The sequence below is a fragment of the Pagrus major genome, chromosome 10 (genome assembly GCF_040436345.1).
Source record: "Pagrus major chromosome 10, Pma_NU_1.0".
NCBI lineage: Eukaryota > Metazoa > Chordata > Actinopteri > Spariformes > Sparidae > Pagrus > Pagrus major.
This window is the reverse complement of record NC_133224.1, coordinates 3,332,351-3,354,328: the sequence shown is the minus strand read 5'-3', so window position 1 is coordinate 3,354,328 and position 21,978 is coordinate 3,332,351. Positions and strand designations below refer to the sequence as shown.

The 21,978-nt window shown below is 42.8% G+C and overlaps 1 protein-coding gene across 1 annotated transcript in view; it reads right to left on the bottom strand.

The window, feature by feature from the left end:
* The window catches only part of trpc5a (transient receptor potential cation channel, subfamily C, member 5a), a 59,593-nt gene extending 38,286 nt beyond the window's left edge, over positions 1 to 21,307 (bottom strand). Inside the window, exons 1-7 of the mRNA XM_073475079.1 lie at positions 21,270 to 21,307; positions 18,986 to 19,088; positions 18,401 to 18,651; positions 13,839 to 13,955; positions 13,676 to 13,738; positions 13,198 to 13,335; positions 12,275 to 12,481 (exon numbers count right to left, since the gene is read on the bottom strand). Coding sequence (XP_073331180.1) covers positions 12,275 to 12,481; positions 13,198 to 13,335; positions 13,676 to 13,738; positions 13,839 to 13,955; positions 18,401 to 18,651; positions 18,986 to 19,088; positions 21,270 to 21,302 — 912 coding nt within the window. The 5' untranslated portion in view covers positions 21,303 to 21,307. The remainder of the gene's footprint in view (positions 1 to 12,274; positions 12,482 to 13,197; positions 13,336 to 13,675; positions 13,739 to 13,838; positions 13,956 to 18,400; positions 18,652 to 18,985; positions 19,089 to 21,269) is intronic.
* Positions 21,308 to 21,978: the final 671 nt, after the last annotated feature.

Genomic DNA, 21,978 nt, shown 5'->3' with positions numbered 1-21,978 from the left:
GCCGGCGGCCATTTCACTGCAGCATGTTTGTGTTTGTGTGTGTGTCGAATTAAAAAGCAGGTCGTCTGTTTGCCTCGGGGGTTTGACTTTCACTCAATAAAACTGCATGTAGTGTGTGTCTGTGTGTGTGTGTGTGTATCTGGTTGTGTGTTTAAGTGTGTGTGTGTGTGCACTGGTGTGTGTAAGCATGCATGTATTTATCTTGTCGCTGCACTCTTGCCTCGCCGCTAATAAACGCCGATGATCCGTGTAGACAGAATTCCCATTTAAATGGCAGCCTTAATTATTAAAAGGTGTTTGAAGGGGGACGGCAGGGCGTTAAAGGCTCAGTACGTATAATCTCAGCATGAATAATACAGCGTGATCTACATGTGGGACTGAGTTTGGCCTCAAAAAGGTGGAAACTTGAGGTGATACACAGGATCTGAGAGCAGAGACCTGAACCCAGACTTCACACTGACGATGTGACCTGACTCGCTGTCATACCCCAATTATTTCTTCTCCAGAGAAAATAAAGTTGCAGCACTATCATTCTCCACAGGGGCTCAACAGCTCGCGCCCCCAAACAACATCGGACATGTTACGTAAAAGTGATAAAACCATCGAGCAGCTGGGGGAGTTATGACGGGAAGAAAAGAGGAAGGCAGCTGACATTTTCATGAAGCAATAGGGAGGTAAAGATTGGTGTATAGATCAAGAAAAAGTCGGACCCTAACTAGAAATGCACCCATATAAATCTCTTTAATCTCTTTTAACTAGAAATATTAAAATCACAGTCCTCGTTCTCTTGATATTTTGCGATTTCTTGTTCCGAAGAGTCCAAAAGAAAAAGAAATTGGGACAGAAAGCTGAAGATAAACTGCAGAATATTGTTCCACTAAAGGATTTTAAAGTTATGGTTGTAACTCAATGTTGCTGCCGTTCTTTGCCTGGTCTCGCTTGTTAAAAAAAGGCTAAATAATGATTTTGATGGTGCGATTGTTGTCTGAGGAAAAATCCTGGTGTTGTGAATAAAATGCATTCATTTATTTCACAGGCCTACGGCTCTATAGCATCACATAAGCATTTTAATGAGGTTTTGTTGTTTTTTGTTGCTGCATCGTGTCTTTGTTGGCTTCATTTAACCGTTGCTGCCTTTCAAAACAGAAATAATACAGAAACCAATTAATCAAGAACAAAATAATAAAGACAAAGTCAGGTCAGAGAGCAGCTTCTGCAAAAATGAAAGGAAGAAATCAAAAACATCTCTTCTGCAGGTGTTAAGCCCTCGATAGACATTCATATGTAAACAAAAGTCTGAACTTCTTCCAAAAATAATAATGATCCTTTTTTGAGAGAAAGCACAAAACAGTGACACAGCGAGTGATGAAGTCAGTTAGTTGCTGCTTCTCTTACCTTTACAAAGCATCAGCTAACCAAGTAGTTTTAACCGAACCTAACCAGGGCGAACAACATATAGGCCACGTTTGCTTTCATTCCTCCATTATTGAGAAATAGAGCTGCAGAAGAGTGTAAATATTCTGATTCCAGCTTCTGAACTGTGAACATCTTCTGGTTTCCTTCCTCCTCTGTGACAATAAACTGAACGTCTCTGTGCTGAGGACAGAACGAGACATCTGAGGACGTCGTCTTGTGCTTTGGGAAACACTGATCGACATTTTTCACCATTTTCTGACTCGGATTACTCGAGGAAACGAAAGAGAGATCAACCGATAGAGAAAACAAACGTTACTGAAGCTCGAAGCTTAAATGATTTCTGTGTCTTTCTGGTATTATATCACTTCTGAGCTGAGTGCTCCCTTTTCCTTTCCTTCACTCAATTCACACCTCTCCTGCTCTTCCTCTTCCACCCGTTCACACTTTTTTTTTTACCGTTACGCTTATTTATCAGAATCACCCAGAATGCACTGCAGAGGTGTTGTGAAGGGTATCTGCCACTTTCCCCACACCTCTCTGCCAGCCAGCTGGACACACTTCATTACTTCCTGTGTGTCAAACGGCCAATCAGAGAGTTTATTTCGGGTTTAAAAAGCCCCCTCGGCATGATGGGTAACTGACCGTGTGTGTGTGTGTGTGTGAGTGTGCAATTTAGCCGTTAAGTTGGAACCAGCGAGTCGAAACCCAAAGTTACTTCGCCGTTACGTAACTGCTCACACTGAAAACTCAACTCACTCGTCTCCCCCTTCTCCCCCCTCTGCCTCCCTCGTCTCTGTCTGTTCCAATCACATCCATGAACACATGAGGAGAGGAGAGGAGAGGAGGCAAGGACACATGAGGAGAGGAGAGAGGAGAAGAGAGGAAATGGGAGGAAACAAGAGGAAAAGAACAGAGAAAAGAAGGAAAGACGGGAAAGGAAACAAGTAGAGAGTGTAAGGAGAGGAAATGAGAGAAGAAGAGGAAAGGAAATGTAGGAAACAAGAGAAAGGAAAGGAAGGAAGAGAGGACAAGAAAGGTGATTAAGGATGGGAGACAAGAAGAGAACAAAGGAAAGGAAATGAGAGGGACAAGAGATGAAATGAAGGAGAGGAGAGGAAATGAGAGAAGAAGAAAGAAGAAGACAGGAAATGAAGGAAATGAAATGTGAGAGGAAGAGGAAAGAGGAGAGAGATGAAAAAAGGAAAGGAGAGTAAAATAAGGAAAAGAGAGACGAGGTGAGAAGAGAAGGAAAAAAGGGAGATGAAAGGAAACTAAAGGAAATGACAGGAAAGGAAACGAGAGGAGAGTAAAGGAAATAAGGAGATGTGAAGGGAAGGTAAGAAGGGAGAGAAAAGGAAACTAGAGGAGAGGACAGGAAAGAAAAAAGAGTCAAGGACATAATATGAAGAAGAGGAGAGGAAATGAAGGAAAGAGATGAAAAAAAATAACATAAGGAGAAGCGAAGAGAGGAATGAGAGAAGAGGAGAAGATAGGAAAGGAGAAGAAACAAGGATGAAGAGAGGCAATGAAGGAGAGAAGAAGAGAGGAAACAAGAGGATATGAGAGAAGAAGAAAGGACAGGAAATGAAGGAAAGGAAATAAGAGGAGAAAAGAATAGAAGAGAGGAGGAGAAAGGAAACAAAGGGTCAGGAAAGGAAATGAGGGAGAGGAAATAAATGTAGGAGGGAGAGAAGGAGAGGACGAAAGATGGAGGAATAGGATGAAGAATAGGAGGAGAGTAGAAACAAGAGGAAAAAGAGAGCGAAGTAAACAAAAAGAGACATGGGAACAAGGAAGGAGACAAGAGGAGAGGACGTAGGTGGGATAGGAGGACACAGAGAGGGAGGAGGAAGAGGAGAAATTAAAGAGAGGAGGACGAGTAGAAGAGACGAGTGGAGGCAGAGACAAGGTTAAACAGGCTCGGTGGAGGAGAGAAGAAAAGAAAGAGAGGATGATGAAGGAGAAGACAGAGAGGAGTGTGTGCTGAATGCTGAGCTCGACTGTGTGTGTGTGTGTGTGTGTGAGTGTGTGTGTGTGTGTGTGTGTGTATTGATCCCACACAGAGTGTATTGGAGATGTAATTTGCATTGATCTCATTGGAGAATGCTGACGAGGATGAGCTCACACTCATACAGACACACACACATATATTCACTGATATAAATGCACGTGTCCACGTGCACACAGTTTGTCACGATCAATAACAGGTCGTCAGGTAATGTGACACCCGACCGAGCGGCCATGTTGGAGGCCCTCAACGCAAAACACGTGAGAACAAATCAGCTGACTGTCTCGAGAAACATCCGTCTGGTTTGCCTGTTTATCAGCAAACGGCTCAAATGATTCGTTAGTGACATGACACACAGAAAAATGGGAGCTTTTGATTGGTCAGCTTATTCTTTAAATAACAGGACTGAGTAGAGAGACAAAATGGTGCTTTAACCCAATGAAACACAGAAAAGAGGAAAAGAAATGAGGACGAGAGAGGAAATGAAGGAGAGGAGAAGATAAGGAAAGAAGGGAGAGAAAAGGAAACAAGAGGAAATGAAACCTGAGGACAGGAAATGAAGGAAAGGAAATAAGAAGTATGGAGGAGAGAGAGGAGAGGAAAGGAAACAGGGGAGATGAGAGAGGAAACAAGATGATGAAACTCAAGGACAGGAAATGAAGGAAAGGAAATAAGACAAGGAAAGAGGAAAAGAAGACAAGAGAGGACATGAAGGAGAGGAGAAGGAAAGAAGTGACAGGAAAAGGAAAGAGGAAGTGAGAGAAAATGAAACTAAAGGACAGGAAATTAAGGAAAGGAAATGAGAGAAGAAAAGAGGAGAGGAAAGGAAACGAGAGGAAATGACATGAAAGGAAACAAGAGCAGAGTAAAGGAAATGAAGGAGAGGAGATGAGAGAAATCGAAACTTGAGGACAGAAAATGAAGGAAAGGAAATTAGAGAAGAAAAGAGGAGAGGAAAGGAAACAATGGAGATGAAAGAGGAAACAAGAGGAGAATAAAAGAGAAGAGATGAGAAGGAAAACAAGAAGACAACATCTCCCATGATGCCGAGCTTCTTAACGTCAACATCAAACTACGTCTTTCTTTGATTTCGAGCAGCAGAGACGACCTAACATTCATGTGTGTGTATGCATAATCATGTTTATCTGCGTCTGTGTGTGTGTGTGTGTGTGTGAACAACAAAAGGATGTGCAGGTCTCACCACACACACACACACACACACACACACACAGCGTTACATAATTGCGTCTGAGAGCCTGGTGTTGGTGAAACACTGTGGCAGCACTTAGTGTGCGACACCTCGACCTCCATCATACACACAGACACACACATGTACATGCATAAAGAGGCATGAACACACACTCACACACACACACACACACACACGCACTCACACTGCAGACGACAAATAATGCAACAAAGCAGAGAGCTAAGAGGAGGTTAACGAGAGGTAGAGAGACGTGAAGAGGAAGGAAACAACAAACAAGATGGCGAGAGAAAGAGGAAGAGAAGAAGAGACGGAGAGAGAACGAGGAAGAGAAGAAGAGACGGAGAGAGAAAGAGGAAGAGAAGAAGAGAGAGAGAGAAAGAGGAAGAGAAGAAGAGAGAGAGAAAGAGGAAGAGAAGAAGAGACAGAGAGAAAGAGGAAGAGAAGAAGAGACGGAGAGAGAAAGAGGAAGAGAAGAAGAGAGAGAGAAAGAGGAAGAGAAGAAGAGACGGAGAGAGAAAGAGGAAGAGAAGAAGAGACGGAGAGAGAAAGAGGAAGAGAAGAAGAAGAGAGAGAGAAAGAGGAAGAGAAGAAGAGACGGAGAGAGAAAGAGGAAGAGAAGAAGAGACGGAGAGAGAAAGCGGAAGAGAAGAAGAGACGGAGAGAGAAAGAGGAAGAGAAGAAGAGACAGAGAGAGAAAGAGGAAGAGAAGAAGAGACGGAGAGAGAAAGCGGAAGAGAAGAAGAGACGGAGAGAGAAAGAGGAAGAGAAGAAGAGACGGAGAGAGAAGAAGAGAGAGAGAAAGAGGAAGAGAAGAAGAGACGGAGAGAGAAAGAGGAAGAGAAGAAGAGACGGAGAGAGAAAGAGGAAGAGAAGAAGAGACAGAGAGAGAAAGAGGAAGAGAAGAAGAGACGGAGAGAGAAAGCAGAAGAGAAGAAGAGACGGAGAGAGAAAGAGGAAGAGAAGAAGAGACGGAGAGAGAAGAAGAGAGAGAGAAAGAGGAAGAGAAGAAGAGACGGAGAGAGAAAGAGGAAGAGAAGAAGAGACGGAGAGAGAAAGAGGAAGAGAAGAAGAGACGGAGAGAGAAAGAGGAAGAGAAGAAGAGGTTGCAGTACGTGGAAGGCTTACGTAAGTGTCCTGACAGTGTTCGTCAACTGTCTCCTGAGACACACACACACACACACACACACACACACACACACACACACACACACACACACACACACACACAGAGGGCATCTGGAGCGGCTAATGTGGCGTCTGTTTGTTTGTCAACATCTGTTGTTGTCATGGCGTCCAGGGGCCCAGCGGTCCCGCCTCCTGCATCGACTGCGTCCAGCTGCAGGATGCTGAACTTCCAAAATAAAGTTTGAGGCTTGAGGTCAGTGGGCCGGTCGCGTCACAGAAGAATATCGTGAAGATGCTGAAATAACAACACGAGGACGAGACGGCAACTTCGCTCCGCTCGTTATCATCCGTTTTTTTTATAATTTCACAATAAAAGCCCCTCGACATGCTTATCAGGGGGGAAACTTACAGGAACAGCTGTTGTTACCTTCTCATCAACATGCTGATGGAAAGTCAGGTGAAGTCTCGTCGTCCACCAAACATTTCTGGAGCTTCACAGCAAAACAGAGTTGCAGCGTTCTGCTAAACAACTGAAGCAGCTGGAGACTAAAACATGAAATGGCTCCGTACAGCTCGTCTGCTGTGATCCAAAACGATTTGGAAAGATGCTATTTGCCCCTTTGATGCAACGTTAAGCTCGTGCACCCACTTCTGACGCTGTGAAACGCTTTTAGCTTTCAGCAGCTACTGAAACTGGATTTACATTTTTGCGTGAACTGTTCCTTTAAGTTGACTCAGCACATTTAACCAAAAGGCCACCTAATAGCTCACATGAATCATAGTTCATCCTCGTTACTAATACCTACATTTCTCAACTGATTTGCAACGAAAGTCACATATTTTTGTGTTTCAAACGAAAGACCAGATTCTCACTGTTTGTCTGCCTGTAATAACATTTTCTCTCTTCCTCAGCCACCACAGAGTTGTGTTGGAGGAGGCGTGTTTTGTCTCCCACGCTGCATTTCTCCGTCTCCAGAGCCTCCTTTGTTCTGTCATTACATCTCTGATGACGTCCACACAGCTTCATCCTTATTTACCATGTACGAAGGTAAAGGACATGACACTGATATTAATGTGATAGTAGACGACCTACTACTGTACTTAAGTACGATTTGAGGTACTTGTACTTCTTTCCTTCATCTCCGTTGACATCTGTACCTCCCCTCCCGTCCCTCTCGTCCCTCTCGTCCCTCTCTCGTCTCTTCTGCCTCTCACTTCAACAAACACTTCAGTAAACAGCTGATTGTTGCTGACAGCTGTCTCTCTCTCTCTCTTTCTGTCTCTTCCCGTTTCCTCCTCCATGTTTTTTTTTCCCGTTCATCTCTCAGATTTACTCTCAGCGTCTGTTTCTGTCACTTCAGCGACTTTTACTGGCACGAACAGAAAGCTTATGTGAGACAATGCTGCCAAACTAGAGTCACATTTGTCGGAGCATCTGTAGCCTGCAGACTTTAAGACTCTGAGAGAGATTCTGAGTGTTTACATACGAGATCGAATCAAGTTCACGGGCGCTGATTCATTTGTACTCTATTTGAGAATTTCCATTTTCTGTTTCTTGTCCGAATATCAAATTTATTAAAAATTAAGATGCTAATAAAAGCGATAACTATTTAATTAGTCAAAAATAACGTTTACCATTTCTAGACCTGTATGTAAAATAGATGTAAATAGAAACCTATTTCCTTATTTAAACTAACTTTATGCACGTACAATTGTAAAATAAGTGCTTTCAGTGGAAAAACAGCCCAAACAAAGGAACAAAATTGCATTAAATCTCACAAATCTCAAGCTTTGATCTTTAAAACCCCTTAAAAATGATATATTCATGGATTTGAAATCTCATTGGCTACATGATACGTCAATCATCAGAAGACTAGCCTGTAAGTGGCTCAGGAGAGAGGAGAAAGAAGAGAGTCTGTCTCCAGATTTTGAAATCACTTGTTTGCTGTTGTAGGCTTCGGGTCGGGCATAGAAGCTCCTAAAAAAGCATTCGCAAATGCTATTCATGCATCAAATCCTGTGTTTTGGATGAAATATTTCACTGAAATGGATCCAGTGGACATGTGGGAAGAAGAGAAGGCAGCTCTAGATGGAGTTTGTTTTATTGTTTGTTGATTTTACCTTCCTGCCGTGGTTTTATTTTGAAATGGTTGCAAGTACGAGTACCTCAAAATTGTCCTTAACTGCAGTATTCAGACAATAATCATCCTCAGTTATCCAAAACTAAACAGTTGTTTTATGTGATGGTAACATAAATAGCACTGCGTAGTATTTCCAGCATAAAGAACATTGTGTATCTCCCACTCAGAGGCTGCCAGAGTGTCAGAAACATATTTTGCAGCCCTCTTCCTCTTCATCACTCCATCTTCCTGTCACTTCCCAACAATTTAAAAACATCTTATTAACCGCTGACAGCTCTCTCTTCCTCCCCGTTTCCTTTTCCAGTTGTGTTCTCGCTCCTCACATCTTCTCTTTCTCCCCTCGGTCTAAATTTGAGAACACGTCTTATTTTAGGACCGAGAGTCTCCACGACGCCACGGGATGTTTTGAAAAATAAGACTTTCTTGCTTTTTCTGTGCGAGTCTCGCTCAGAGGAGGCGCTCTGCCGGAGCTGCAGCCAATTATACCTCCCAGCAAGGTGTAGTCGACGGCAGCCCGCCTCAGTGCGGAGACGCAGACTGAAGGAGTCGAGTTCCTCTCTGTTTCTGCGAGTCGTATCCAAAGAGAGCAGTGTTAATTAGTGTCTGAGGTGCAGAATCAGGAAGAAGACATGAACTTGTGACCGATCATGAGATAATGATGAGACCGGCACCAGAGGATTATCCAGATCTGTGAAGAAGTATTTATTTTTACAAATGATTGGACTTCTGCATTTCCTGTCTCCTAGATATCGTGTTCACATACTGTACCACTGTTTTGCTGGTGGGAAATGTCATTTGTGGCTGGATTGTGTTGTGTATTTTCGTTTGGCATACAGTTGGTAGAAAGGTGGTCGGACTTAACAAGACATCAAGACATCAAGACGGCAAAGTTTGGAGTCTTTCGTTACGTTCAGGGAAAGATTGTCTCAACATAAACACAAAGATGTTTCTTAATTCTTTAGTTGCTTCGTGCAGACATTGTTTTGCGAGAGCAGATACTGCAGGAACAACAAATTAAAAGCATCATTATTAAATATTTTGTTGATATTTTGCTGCTTGCAGACAGATTAATTAACAAATCAGGAAAAGGCTGCGTCGCCTCGCTCTCCGTGTTTGTTTTACTGCTGCGAATGAGCAGAATACAGGAGACGGGGTTGAGATCCCCTAAAGCTGGTATCCATGATCCCTAATAAATCCATCTGTGCCGCGAACAATCCCAAAATAAACAAACCGGCACATTCACAGAGAGTGTGGTGGAGACTCGAGACACGATCAGGTTGCAGCTGTTCTTATTTACAATGCTAATATAGATCCTTCAAAACACTTCAGAGTCCGGCACAAGCACCAGCACGGTGACACTAGACTGACACCAGCATTTTCCAAACACTTATTCAAATATTTGGATTTTCAGTTTTTTGGAGATTATTGACAAAAAGTCCCAGATCAGAGTGAATCTGGCAGACTAAATATCTGGTCAGGAAGCCAGAAGCAGGCGACAGCCAATGAGAGCGGACACTCTTCTTCTTCTCTTCCTACCTCAACCCAGTCTGATGATGCATCTACGGAGCGAGCACAGTAACAACCTTTAGTTTGGCTGAACCACAATACAAGTCGGCATTTTCACGTTTGTCTGTGCAGAAATAATCCTCGCTGCCCAAACATCCTAATTCATCCTCTCACTCGTTTTCTTTTCTTTTTTCCTCATTTAAAAGTCACTGACAAACTTTGTTATTTGAGTGTTTTGACAAAAATTACCACTGCTCGACAGAAACTTAGCCAAGAATTAATTGATCTTTGATAATATACACACAAAAAAAACCCTAAAATGTGAGGATTTGACGAGGAGCGTTCAGTTTTTGTTGACTCTTTTTGGACAAAATCGGTCCGATCTGTCGTGAAGATCGTTGCTCGCATGTGCATTTGTTTTGGAAGCGAGTAACAGAGAGACCACTGGATGGATCACGATGAGGTAATGTATTTATACGTGATTATATGTGTGATACATGTGATCGGACCCGAGCACAGGCCTTAATAATAACTATATAGAAATAGTCTTTTCACTGATGGTCTCGTTTGCTGTTTTCATCATCAGAGGAATCACAAAAAGTTCCTCGTAGTCACTTTAAACAGTTTTAGACACAATCAATTTAATTAACATGACTGAAATAATTAAAAAGAAGAGCAGCTAATCCTCACATTATTAAAGCTGTTGATAAATTCACTGTCGATCGATTAATTAATAATCGTTTCAGGTGTCATGTTTGTACATTTTCATGTGTTTTATCAGCAAAAATCTTCAAAATCATCAGAACACAAGCTGTCACATAACTAAGCTGAAGTCAAAAGTACAATAATTACATCTGAATTGTCGTAAACTAAAAGTATAAAGTGTAAATAAACTTGATTTCACCACTATAATGACTCTGACGTCCATGATTAAAACATTTATCGTGTTTGAAAATACATTGAATCTGATTAAAGACGATCAGGACACGTAGGATGTGTTGGTAAACATTAAGAGGAGTATTGACCTACTTATGACTGTATATCTATGTCACACAAACACACACAGATCAATAAAATCCCAAACACTCGCTGCTCACTGACTCTGAGCTGCAGTAGAAAACGTCCCGGCCAATGAGGAGTCGATGTTTAAGCTGCACATTGAATTATCTATTTAAAGCATTTTTTTTATAGAAGTTCCCAATTTATATGCTAATTTCTCCAGTCATCTCGCTCCACCGCTGCCTCTGCCTCTTCACTGAGCCTGAGTTATGTGTTAAATCATCACCCCGTCACTACAAACACAGGGGCGAGTTAGCCGTCAGCCGTCATCGACCACTCAGCACGCATTCACCTTTTACTGCTCCGCCTATCCTTCACCGTCCACCACGGCACAGCAGGGGATATAAAGATCTTCCTAAATCTCCACCTATGTCCCCGTCTCCTCCCCAGGCGACAAAGCTCTTCAGTTTTTCCGTCCATCCATCCCTCCATCCTCCTAAATCCTTCAGCCCGGAGGAAGCACTTCACTCCCCTCCATCTTCCCTGATCCATCATCTTTATCTTCTGCTGCGTCACTAAACCTTTCAAAAGGTGGAAAAAGTCATTCACCTCTCCCGGTCTTTGAATTCATCAGCATCCTCTATCTGTCCCTCCAATCCTCTGAAAAAGCCTCTAAGGATGTTAGATGGAGGTGAAAATGTGCACACACAAACTCTGTTGTCTGACTGTACAAAGGGACGGCGATCGAGAACCAAAACTGGTAAAAGCTGGATGTATATGTCCTCCGAGCTGATCACTTCCTCTCATCAACACCAGTGTGTTTTTCTGACAGGTGCCCACTGCACAACAAGGCGTGGCAGCAGCGAAGCCTCGTGTCTATTTTATATGTCATTTTTATTTTGCACTTAAGAAACGATCCTCTCTGGGATCGTCTCTACCCGCCGAGAGGAAACATGTCAGCGGTCCGTCTCGCACTCCCTCCGTCTGTCTCCCTCTTCCGATCTCTACCTGTGTCACCTCTTCCTCCTCTAGAGACAGAAAGCACTTCACTTCCTGCTCTTATCTCCCTCCAATCTGTCTACGTATCATCCCGTGGCTGCTGTCATCCCTCCTCTCCTCACCCTCGCTCTGTCCTCCTCACATCCGTCTGGCAGCATCCCTCTGTCGCCTGAAAAGCTGGAAACAGCAGGGAACAGACAGGCGGGCGGGCTGAGAGAGACGGAGATGGCCTCGGGGCTTTTCTAACTCTGTTTCTTCTCTGACTCCATCCCATCAAATCTCCATCCCTTCCTCGCTCATGCGCTAGTTTCGTCCCTCCAGCTCTCCGTTCTTCTCTCTGTTCTGTCCCATTAAATGTCTCTTCCTGTATCTGCTCACAGTCGCTCCAGCTCATTATCTCGACCCAGTCTCCCCTCTGTTTTCGGAGACCCTCTTGAATTCTCGCTCTCCTCTGACAAGTCCCACGAGGAGAGCACCAAAATCCCTCAATTTCCACAAAGACAAGGAAATGTTGTACTGTGGGACTGTGTGTCATGAATGTGGTTCTCCTTTATCCACATGTTGGTTCTGGACATACACAACCTCTGTTTGAATCTTTGTTGGTACATGAAAGTATAAAAACTGTGAATATTTACGTACAAGCATGTCTGCTGGTATTCCTAACAAAGCCTCGACACCAGTGAAGATTCATATATATACATAAATAATACACATCGCCAAGTAAACTCTCAGTTCTCAGCAGTATTTCTACACAAAGACAACATCAACGGTCCTACTCCTTCAGAATCTCAGTAAGCAGAGAAAACAAAGTCGTTTCAGCAGGACGACGGCTCAAACGAAGGGTTTGACAGACAGGTGTGGAGTCCCTACCTCTTTTTGGTGGTATTTGATGGCCAGTTTGAGCTTGGCCAGGTCGTGGCACTGTCTGGGGTCCAGCTCCTCGCTCTGGTCGTTGTCTCTGTGGTTCAGGATGGTCTCCAGCTCTCTGGAGCTCCTGGCCTGGTCCAGAAGGTCTTTGGCGAAGCGTTTGCACTGCTGAGACAGCTCCTCGTACTCCTGACGAAACTCATTCTCCACCTGAGGAGGAGATAAAACAGGCTAACAGAGCGAAGGAAACATTTTCTGTATCTGTGACGTTCGTGGTTCAACTCTGTCTGACAGTGCTGCTCTGCTGCAAAAACTAAATGTGCCACTTATAAAACTAAAAAATTATAGGGTGTCAATGAAAGGAAAATGCTTTTGAAGCCTTTATCGTGCATCGTCTGAGGAGAATTTCTGCTCTTGTTACGCGAGATAAAAACTTATTCTTAGCCTGAAGGAAAAAACATCAGAGATTATGATAAGGTGCGAGGCGCTCTGTGATTACAGTGCTGGAATATAAAGCAAAGAAAAAGGGAAAGTATATTATAAAAATAAAGAAGCACTTATAAAAAGGACAAGTGAAGGAGAAAACATGAGTCAAACTGGATGCTGCTGCTTCCTCAGAGGTTTTCACAGCCTTGTTCGGGATGTGGCATCCCTCCAGGAGAGTTCACTTGATGAATCGATGCCAAGGAAGGAGTGAAGCTGCTCGAGAAGCTGCTGGTCGGAGCAGCGTTTTACTGTGCGTCTCCTTTAATTTGACAGTAAGCTGTATATTGTGGAAGTTAAAACTGGCAGGAATCATGAGGCTAATCCAGCCCCGCTCCAAATACTTCACTGACGAGTGTCTGCACAGCTAACTGAACTCTTTCTCCACCTGAGACAATTTCTTTTTACAAGAGGAGCTTCGCACCTTTGCCAGATGTCCTTACCTTGCTGAGCTCTTTGAGTTCCCAGCCCAGTCTGAAGGCAGTGAGGATGGGATCTTCGCTGGACAGAGCGATGAGGGACGGCGAGGCCAGGGCTTTGTAGATGTTGAGTCGAGACCGTGAATGCCGAAGACTGTCGACCTGCAGGAGCAGAAGAGGAGGTTAAAACAAGGCAAAACAAAGAGTAAAACTTTTGCACACCAAGGACCAAGATATCAAGATAACCTGATCGAGGTCTTTGTACCAAAACATCGTGAAGTAGTTTACATCGCAGAAGAGAGCTTTATAAGTGAGAAGAGGAGAGAAAAATATAGAAAGATGATGTTTTCTTCATGGCAGAGGAGATGTTAGGGATCTAATCATGTAGGAAATGTGCTGAAGCTAAATGTCCGTGCTGGATGTACAAATGGGAGCAATTACTGCATATTCTCATATTGATTTTCTGCAAAGCGAGATCAAACGCTGAGAAATATTCACTTACCTCTGAACTGGAAACACACTCGACACAGTCGCACCGGATCTGGTGAGGTCTGGGGATGGTGACCTGGACAGAACGAGAAGAAAAATAAAAAGATGAATCATAACTGAGTGAATTAAACGCCTGATTCAAGATTAAAGGGTTTGCTAACGTCTCGTGCGATCACCTTCCGCTGGACGAGGAGCTTGATGATCTCGTAGTTGTTGGTGTGAGCAGCGAGCATGATGGGAGTTATGTCCGGGGTGAACTCTGAAAACTGACTGTCCATCATCAGAGAGGGAACCTGGAGACGAACAAACAACAATAACTCTTTAATAAACTAATAAATAAAATGCTTTTGTTTGGTATTTTTGGTTCGACGCTTCCTGTGTGAGAGAAAAACAAAAAGTCCCAAACTCTGCTGAGCTTTTATTTTGTAATTAAACAGCTGTGATTCAGGAGGAACAGCTGAGAACGGAAGACAAATTAGCCGAACGATGAGTCGAATTAAACTCTCCTGGATCAGATTAAAACAAATTGAATTAGAGCAAAGTGTTTCGACAGAAGAAGTTTCCTGCTGAGGAACGTTTATTTAAAGTCACATCCTCTCCAGACCTCATTATAACCCTCGCTGAAACGACTCTGAACAGCTGCTGCAGAGCAGGAGCGAGTGTTTTTATTGCCAAGTGGAAACCAGGTGGTGCGTCACTAAAGGTGGACGGGAGAGAGAATAATGGATTTATTAGAATAAACAGAGTTTGAAGGGAAACAGAACAGTTTATTTGCTGCTTTGAAACCGAAAACCTGCTCCAAACCACGTTACTGTGTTTGAGATATCTGATTACATTTCCTTTCTGTCTGAGCACACAAACAGAAATATATCTTTTGTTTTCAGCTAAAAGAAAACGTTGACATGTTGGGAAATACTGCAACACATACAACCTCAATAACCAAAAGTAGGAATGAAGCAGAGTGCTCCCTTCTCCCACTTTCTCCCATCACACCTCCTCCTTTTCACATCCTTTCTCCTCATCTGACCTCCTGCCATCTTTGTTTTTCTACCAAAACCTTCTTCACTCATCTGATTTCTCTCCCTCTCTCTTTTCTTTCCTGGCGTTATAAGGAGTGTGAGAACAGCTGCCACGGGCTGGTGGGGCATCACACACTGATTGAAGAGATGAGGATGAGATAAATACGAACACCAACACAAAGCTAAATTATCCATGTAGTTTGGGTGTGAGAGTGTTTGTTGATCTGCAGAGTAGAGTTCAAACACTACTTGATTTCTGAGGCTGCCTCCGACGCTCGATCTATCGTCTGATACACATGCTTTTTTGCATTTGATCCCTCAAATGTGGTTCTCAAACAGTACTGAGGCAGTGAACTACACTGGGAATACTGCAGACTTTCTACAGACTTTCTACAGACTTTTCACGGACTTTCTACAGACTTTCTACAGACTTTCTACAGACTTTCTACAGACTTTCTACAGACTTTCTACGGACTTTCTACAGACTTTCCACAGACTTTCTACAGACTTTCTACAGACTTTCCACAGACTTCCTCAGACTTTCTACGGACTTTCTACAGACTTTGCACAGACTTTCCACAGACTTTCTACAGACTTTCCACAGACTTCCTCAGACTTTCTACAGACTTTCTACAGACTTCCTCAGACTTTCTACAGACTTTCTACAGACTTTCCACAGACTTCCTCAGACTTTCTACGGACTTTCTACAGACTTTGCACAGACTTTCCACAGACTTTCTACAGACTTTCTACAGACTTTCCACAGACTTTCCTCAGACTTTCTACAGACTTTCTACGGACTTTCCACAGACTTTCTACAGACTTTCTACAGACTTTCTTACAGATTCTCTTCAGACTTTCCACAGATTTTCCACAGATTCAATGCTGATTTTAACAAGTAGAGTTGTTGTTTGTAAAACTGAGAACATTAACACATCTCCACTCTCTTGTGCATGTTAAATGTTCAATATTGGCCAACTGACGAGTTCATACTCAAAACACAGGGGGCGGCATATCATCAGAGTAACATCCAACTGTTTTGAAACTGTAACTAGCTGTTAGCTAGTTAGCTTAATTAGCCATGTGGCTAGCGGTCCAGACTGGAAGCTCAGGGATCAGAGGAGTGTTTGTGTTTACACTGCTACTACAGGGCTAAAATGACTGGGACGAGCTAGCTGGTTAGCATGCTAACTTCAGTAGATATCACTGCAACACGACACACAGACGTCACAACGTCGGAACTGTTACTTCTGCACGTTCTGTCAATAATTTTATGTTCGACTAGATTTCTTACACAGTGCACCTTTAAGATCAAAGTTTGTGGTGCAGTGTGACAATATGTCAAATAACGTTTGTTTTAGTGTTTTATGTTTGCTTATATTTGCTGAAAAACAGATAAATGTTGAGGAGGAAAGAAAAATACAATATTTGCCTCTGAGCTGTGGACCAGTAAAGGTATAAAATAGCATCAAATTTCTCAAAATTGCACTTGTGCTTCCTCAGCACTGATCTTTTGAAGTGTGAGAGAGAAAAGAGAAGAAAAAAAGCCACAAAGGAACTTTCTGATTTACTGTAACTGCAGATCAAACCGCCCCTCGGAGTCAGATAAAAAAAAAAAAAAGATCAAACTATAAAGTTTCTCTCATCCAATTTTCAGCAGCTCCTCTGTCGTAGTTTTTGCATTATTGATTTGTTTTTTAAGTGGAAATAAATACAGTAAACACTCAAATCAGAAGTGACGGGGAACATTTGCATCCACCGATTTTATCCACCGATCAAAACAGCCAGAAAGTATCACACACACACACACACACACACATGCACACACACACACGCACACACGCACACATGCACACATAATCTGTTTTCACACACTTCACACATCAAAGGAAGTGTGAGAGGAGCCTGAACAACCTTTTTCCTCATCTGCATCAGCTCGCTATCTCTGGAACTAACCTTCCTTCCTTCCTACCTTCCTTCCTACCTTCCTTCCTACCTTCCTTCCTACCTTCCTTCCTTTCTGGCGTTGCGGCCTCATTCCTTCCATTCCTAGCAAACTGGTGATGTAGAAAAAACTGCGCTTGGTCGTAGTTAATCAGAGAGTAGGAGAGGGAGAGAGGGAGAGAGGGAGAGAGGGAGAGAGGGAGGACAGATGAAAAAAAGGGGGAGTGAGGAGGGAGGATGCAGAGAGGTAATAAAAGAGAGAGGGGGAGTCAGACTGAGTCAGATGGAGAGTGACGGCAGAAAGGTCAACAGTTTTGCTCGCCAAGAGAAGATAAAAGGCATCGACTCTACCTGTCAGCTGAGACACACACACACACACACACACACACATGAAACACACATCCAGTTCTTAATAAAGGCATCACATGCAAACACACACACTCTCCCCCCTTTAGCCTCGTGTATAAAACATTATTCTCTACTCAGTGATGCAGTTGTTGTTGTTTTTTTGTTCACAAACAAACTAAACATGAGTTTTTATGCAGATCAGTAAAGATGTCAAACTTGTGATGGAAGAAAAAGTGAAAATCCAGATGTTTCCTCATCCAGATGTGACTCGAAAGTCCAGTAATTGTTTTACGCTTTTCTGTATTTTTGGTTAAGTCATATAAAGATAAAAAATAAAACAGACCAGTCCTGAAAAAAGTGGATCTGTGGATCTGTAAATATTGCACTCCCCACGTTAAACAAACCTCATAATATATGATGTAGTAATAATTATCGTTTATCAATTCAACGTGTGCACAATAATCTGTAAATGATAATGAAACAACACCTGTATGATGTCATAGCGCTCTCTATAAATAAACTAAATATGTTCATTATTTACATGTTGTATGTTGAAGCTCGTCGATGAGCTCAGAGAACAAACACGGAGACGAGAAGAGAAACAGAAACACATCAAGAGCACATTTGTTCCCATCCTCGTCCAACTGAGAGGCGACCAAATAAAAAAAAATAAAAAAACCTTCCCACAATCCTCTGCTTTTTCGGCCAAGGGTTGGTTGCCATGGTGACGCGAAACCTCACAGCCTCGCGCCGTCCAAGAATTAATGTAGAAGAAGAAGAAGAAGAAGTCTGTGTTTCTGCTCTCTTATCTTTATCTTCGTATGAAAATATCTCCCGACTCCTCATCTTCCTCTCTCTCTCTTCACAGATCTAATGTCTCTCACTCGCTCTTCATCCCTCCTCCTCCTCCTCCTCCTCCTCATCTTCATCTCTTCTCCCTTCTGATTTTAAATCTCTTTCACTTCCTTTCACCTCATCTCTCCTCCTCGATCCTCCTGAACACCTACATGCTAACTGAGCTGAGCAACATGTCCTTTCACACACACACACACACACACACACACACACACACACACACACACACACACACACACACACACACACAGCAGGCAGACAAATGTACTGTCTGTCTCTAAATCCTATTTCACAGTGTGCCTATAAAATGAGCTGGTTAATTTTCCTCTCTCAGCTGAATGTGGCGTGGAGCATTACAGTGAATGGATATACTACTCATTATCACACACACACACACACACACACACACACACACACACACACACACACACACACATGCAAATAAAGAAAACGCACATGGATGCACTTTAGCGGATGAGTAAATGCAAACACGTGCTGCATGAATCCGTCTGGCTGCGACAGATTAACATACATCCTTTTGTTAACACACACACACACACACACACACACACCTGCTTCTCGCCGCTGGGCCTCCTGTGCGACAGCAGCAGCTCCACGGCGCCCACCACCTCCTTCCTGATGGCGTAGAGCAGGGCGTCGCCCGTGTGGATGCCGTGGTCGAGCAGCAGCTCCATGATCTCCAGGTTCTCGTTCTCGATGGCGATGAGCAGCGCGCTGCGGCCCAGCGGGTCCAGGCAGTTCACGTCCATGTTGTAGTAGACCTCCGCCTCGCGCAGGGCGTGTTTGACACCCGCGTAGTCACCTGGAGAGACAGAGGAGGTGATGGATGTCAGGGCAGAGTCGTGATAGTTTTGTTTTTGCAGCATTCATTCAGTTCATGTCACCTGAAAGTGAAAATAGAGAACGTGATGAGAACAGGTTGTCATGCAGGGTGAACAGTTTGGGTTTCAGCATCTTGTTCAAGGACAAACGTCAGCTGTTGCAGAGATGAACACCTGTGAACAGTTGGCTGCAGCAGAGTCGGACCGGCCGGCTGCTGCTGCTGTTCAACCATCCGACAGCACTGACTCAGCAGGACCTCGGCGATCAGCAGAGTGGAGGTGTGGAGGGAGCTCTTAAATAAAGATGAAGCGTACCTTTCTCCACAGCGGTGAGGTAGGCCCTCTCCTCAGCAGACAGCTCCACCTCAGCCCGGACGATCTGAAGCGGGATGCGGTCGCGGTACGGCGAGTATGTCGCCTGAAACACAAACAACAACAACACAAAAAACTTTACCGAGAAAACTTAAAATATATGATCAGAGCTGTCCGAGGCAATGATTTACTTATTTATTCACAATAGCAGGTTCACTTAAAAAAAAATGTGAGTTGGGGCTGAACCAAAACAGGGTCTGTGCAGGTTTCGTGTCTCTGTGGTAGTTTTATGTGTCTTTGTAGGAACTGTATGCCTCTCTGTGTCTCATTGCAGTAGCTTTATGTCTCTTTGTGTCTTTTTACAGTAGCTTTATGTCTCTTTGTGTCTTTTTACAGTAGCTTCATGTCTCTTTGTGTCTCTTTGCAGTAGCTTTATGTCTCTTTGTGTCTCTTTGCAGTAGCTTCATGTCTCTTTGTGTCTCTTTGCAGTAGCTTTATGTCTCTTTGTGTCTCTTTGCAGTAGCTTCATATCTCTTTGTGTCTCTTTGCAGTAGCTTTATGTCTCTTTATGTCTCTTTGTGTCTCTTTGCAGTAGCTTTGTGTCTCTTTGCAGTAGCTTTATGTCTCTTTATGTCTCTTTGTGTCTCTTTGCAGTAGCTTTATGTCTCTTTGTGTCTCTTTGCAGTAGCTTTATGTCTCTTTGTGTCTCTTTGCAGTAGTTTTACTTGCAAAGTAAATGAGTTTATTCTCTGGTGTTGCTCCTGATGTGAATACAGAACAACATGACAGCAGACGTTTGCTGGTGGAGACATGATGTCAGCTGACACACTACAGCTCTGAGACAGACTTTTAGGTGAGGTAAGCGTTTTTGTTCATGTCTGAAGCTATCGTTACACCTTTATTATAATATATTAATATATTCAGAGGCAATTTGCTTATGTGTCAGCAATGTCCGCATATTTAATGAGCGAAGTCAGTGGTTGATGGATTACATTCACTTCTGCTTCACTGTAATGAATCAGGACAGTCATGTCAGGGAAAAAGTAAAAACCTTCAGAGTTTTTACAGGTAATCAGCTCGCTCAGTCCCAATTAGGCAGGAGTGTGCGAGGAACAGATGCCATCGAGTTAAAGTCCCTTTAAGCTTCATATTAACCAGATGGATTTGGATCAGTAGCTCTGTGATCTTTGTTTTAATAACTGTGATCAGACAGAAAATTGTTTTTTTAGACAGGCTGACACTGCAGTTCCCACAGCCATGTGGCTAAAACTGTAAATATTTGATTCTCACTGTTTGTTTTAGAGCTCAAACCGGCTCATAAGTCAAATAAATCATCTGTTTGTCTATTTGCATTATTAATTCTCCATCAAATCTGCAAACCATCCAAACTTCTTCATGCACTGGTGGATATTTTATTATATTTTACGAGCCAACCCTTTAAAACAGAGTCAACATCTTTCTTTATCACATCAGAGCTGAGCGAGACGCATCAGACAGCCGAGACCGTTGGTGACAAGTAACCATGAAGTTACAGTGAATAATATTAATGGTGAATGTGATACAACATGGAAGATTTCATTAGTCAACACTGTGACAACAGGAGTGTGATGAACAGACCGACAGACTTGATTTGGTGTGAGTCTTTGTTTTTTTCCTCTGTGTCTTTCTGTTCTCATGGACGGATTATAGACAACAGCCTCTGAGCTCAGACATGGAAAAGGTCTCCCACCCGTCCTATACAAGACAACCACCATATCAAAATGCACACAGTGTCTCTGTAGTTATTTTGTGTCTCTTTGTAGTCGTTTCGTGTCTTTCTGCAGTAGTTGTGTGTCTGTTTGTGGTAGTTATGTTTCAGTTGTAGTTATTTTATACTTTTTTCTGGTACTTTTGCGTCTCTGTAGTAGTTTTGCATCTTTGTAGTTGTTTTGTGTTTCTTTGTGATAGTTTTGTGTCTCTTCAGTCATTTTATGTCTCTTTGTGGCAGTTTTGTGTCTCTTTCTGTGATAGTTTTGTGTCTCTTTTTGTGATAGTTTTGTGTCTCTGTGGTAGTTGTGTGTCTGTTTGTGGTAGTTTAGTGTCTCTTCAGTCGTTTTGTGTCTCTTTGTGGTAGTTTTGCATCTTTGTAGTTGTTTTGTGTCTCTTTGTGGTAGTTTTGTGTCTCTTCATTGTTTTGTGACTCTTTGTGGTGGTTTTGTGGTGGTTTTGTGTCTCTTTGTGGTAGTTTTGTGGTAGTTTTGTGTCTTGGTGAGGACCAATAACAGGTCAGACTTTTACTTGAACTCACCTTCTTGTAGTACAGCTGTGTCATGGGGTTCATTGTGCCAGTCTGCAAGAAAGAAAGACAGAAGTGAGAGTTACTACGGAAGCCTGGAAATATCAACAGTACGACAGTAACTAGAAGCGAATGAAGAAATACTTGTCCACGCAACGAAACAGAGCAATAGTTAGATGAAAGCTTGCAGTGTGCTCCTGCAGAACTTGCCTACGAATCATCATGTTTTAAAGTTTCCATCAGTTCCAAAGTAATCCGGTGATAGTTGACTGTACATGAGTTGGCACACTGCAAACATGAACTACTAATTTTTAATTCGGCGTACTTTTAATTTTGACAATTTGCCAAACAGTTAACAAAAATAGACAAAAACTACGGGACACAAGCTGTTTCTGAGAAAACAGACAAACACCCTACGGGAGGTAAAAATCCCATGAGTGAGATCTCTACATCTCAGCAAGTAAAGCAATGCTGTCTGCAGGACTGGACTCCACTGTGGAGTATGAAGGAAACCTTTTTTATTATTATTTGTGTTCACTGTGCCTTTCGGATTTCCCAACTTTGTATATTTCATTTAAATTGCAGTTGTGACAACTTTATTACAGTTGCAGTACGATGACACAGATGGATGATAAACAACAAGAATTAATTTTAACCCACAACTGCGTGTCGGAGGATTAAAATCTTAAAACGTCATTTTCAGACTTTTTAAACTAAGCTT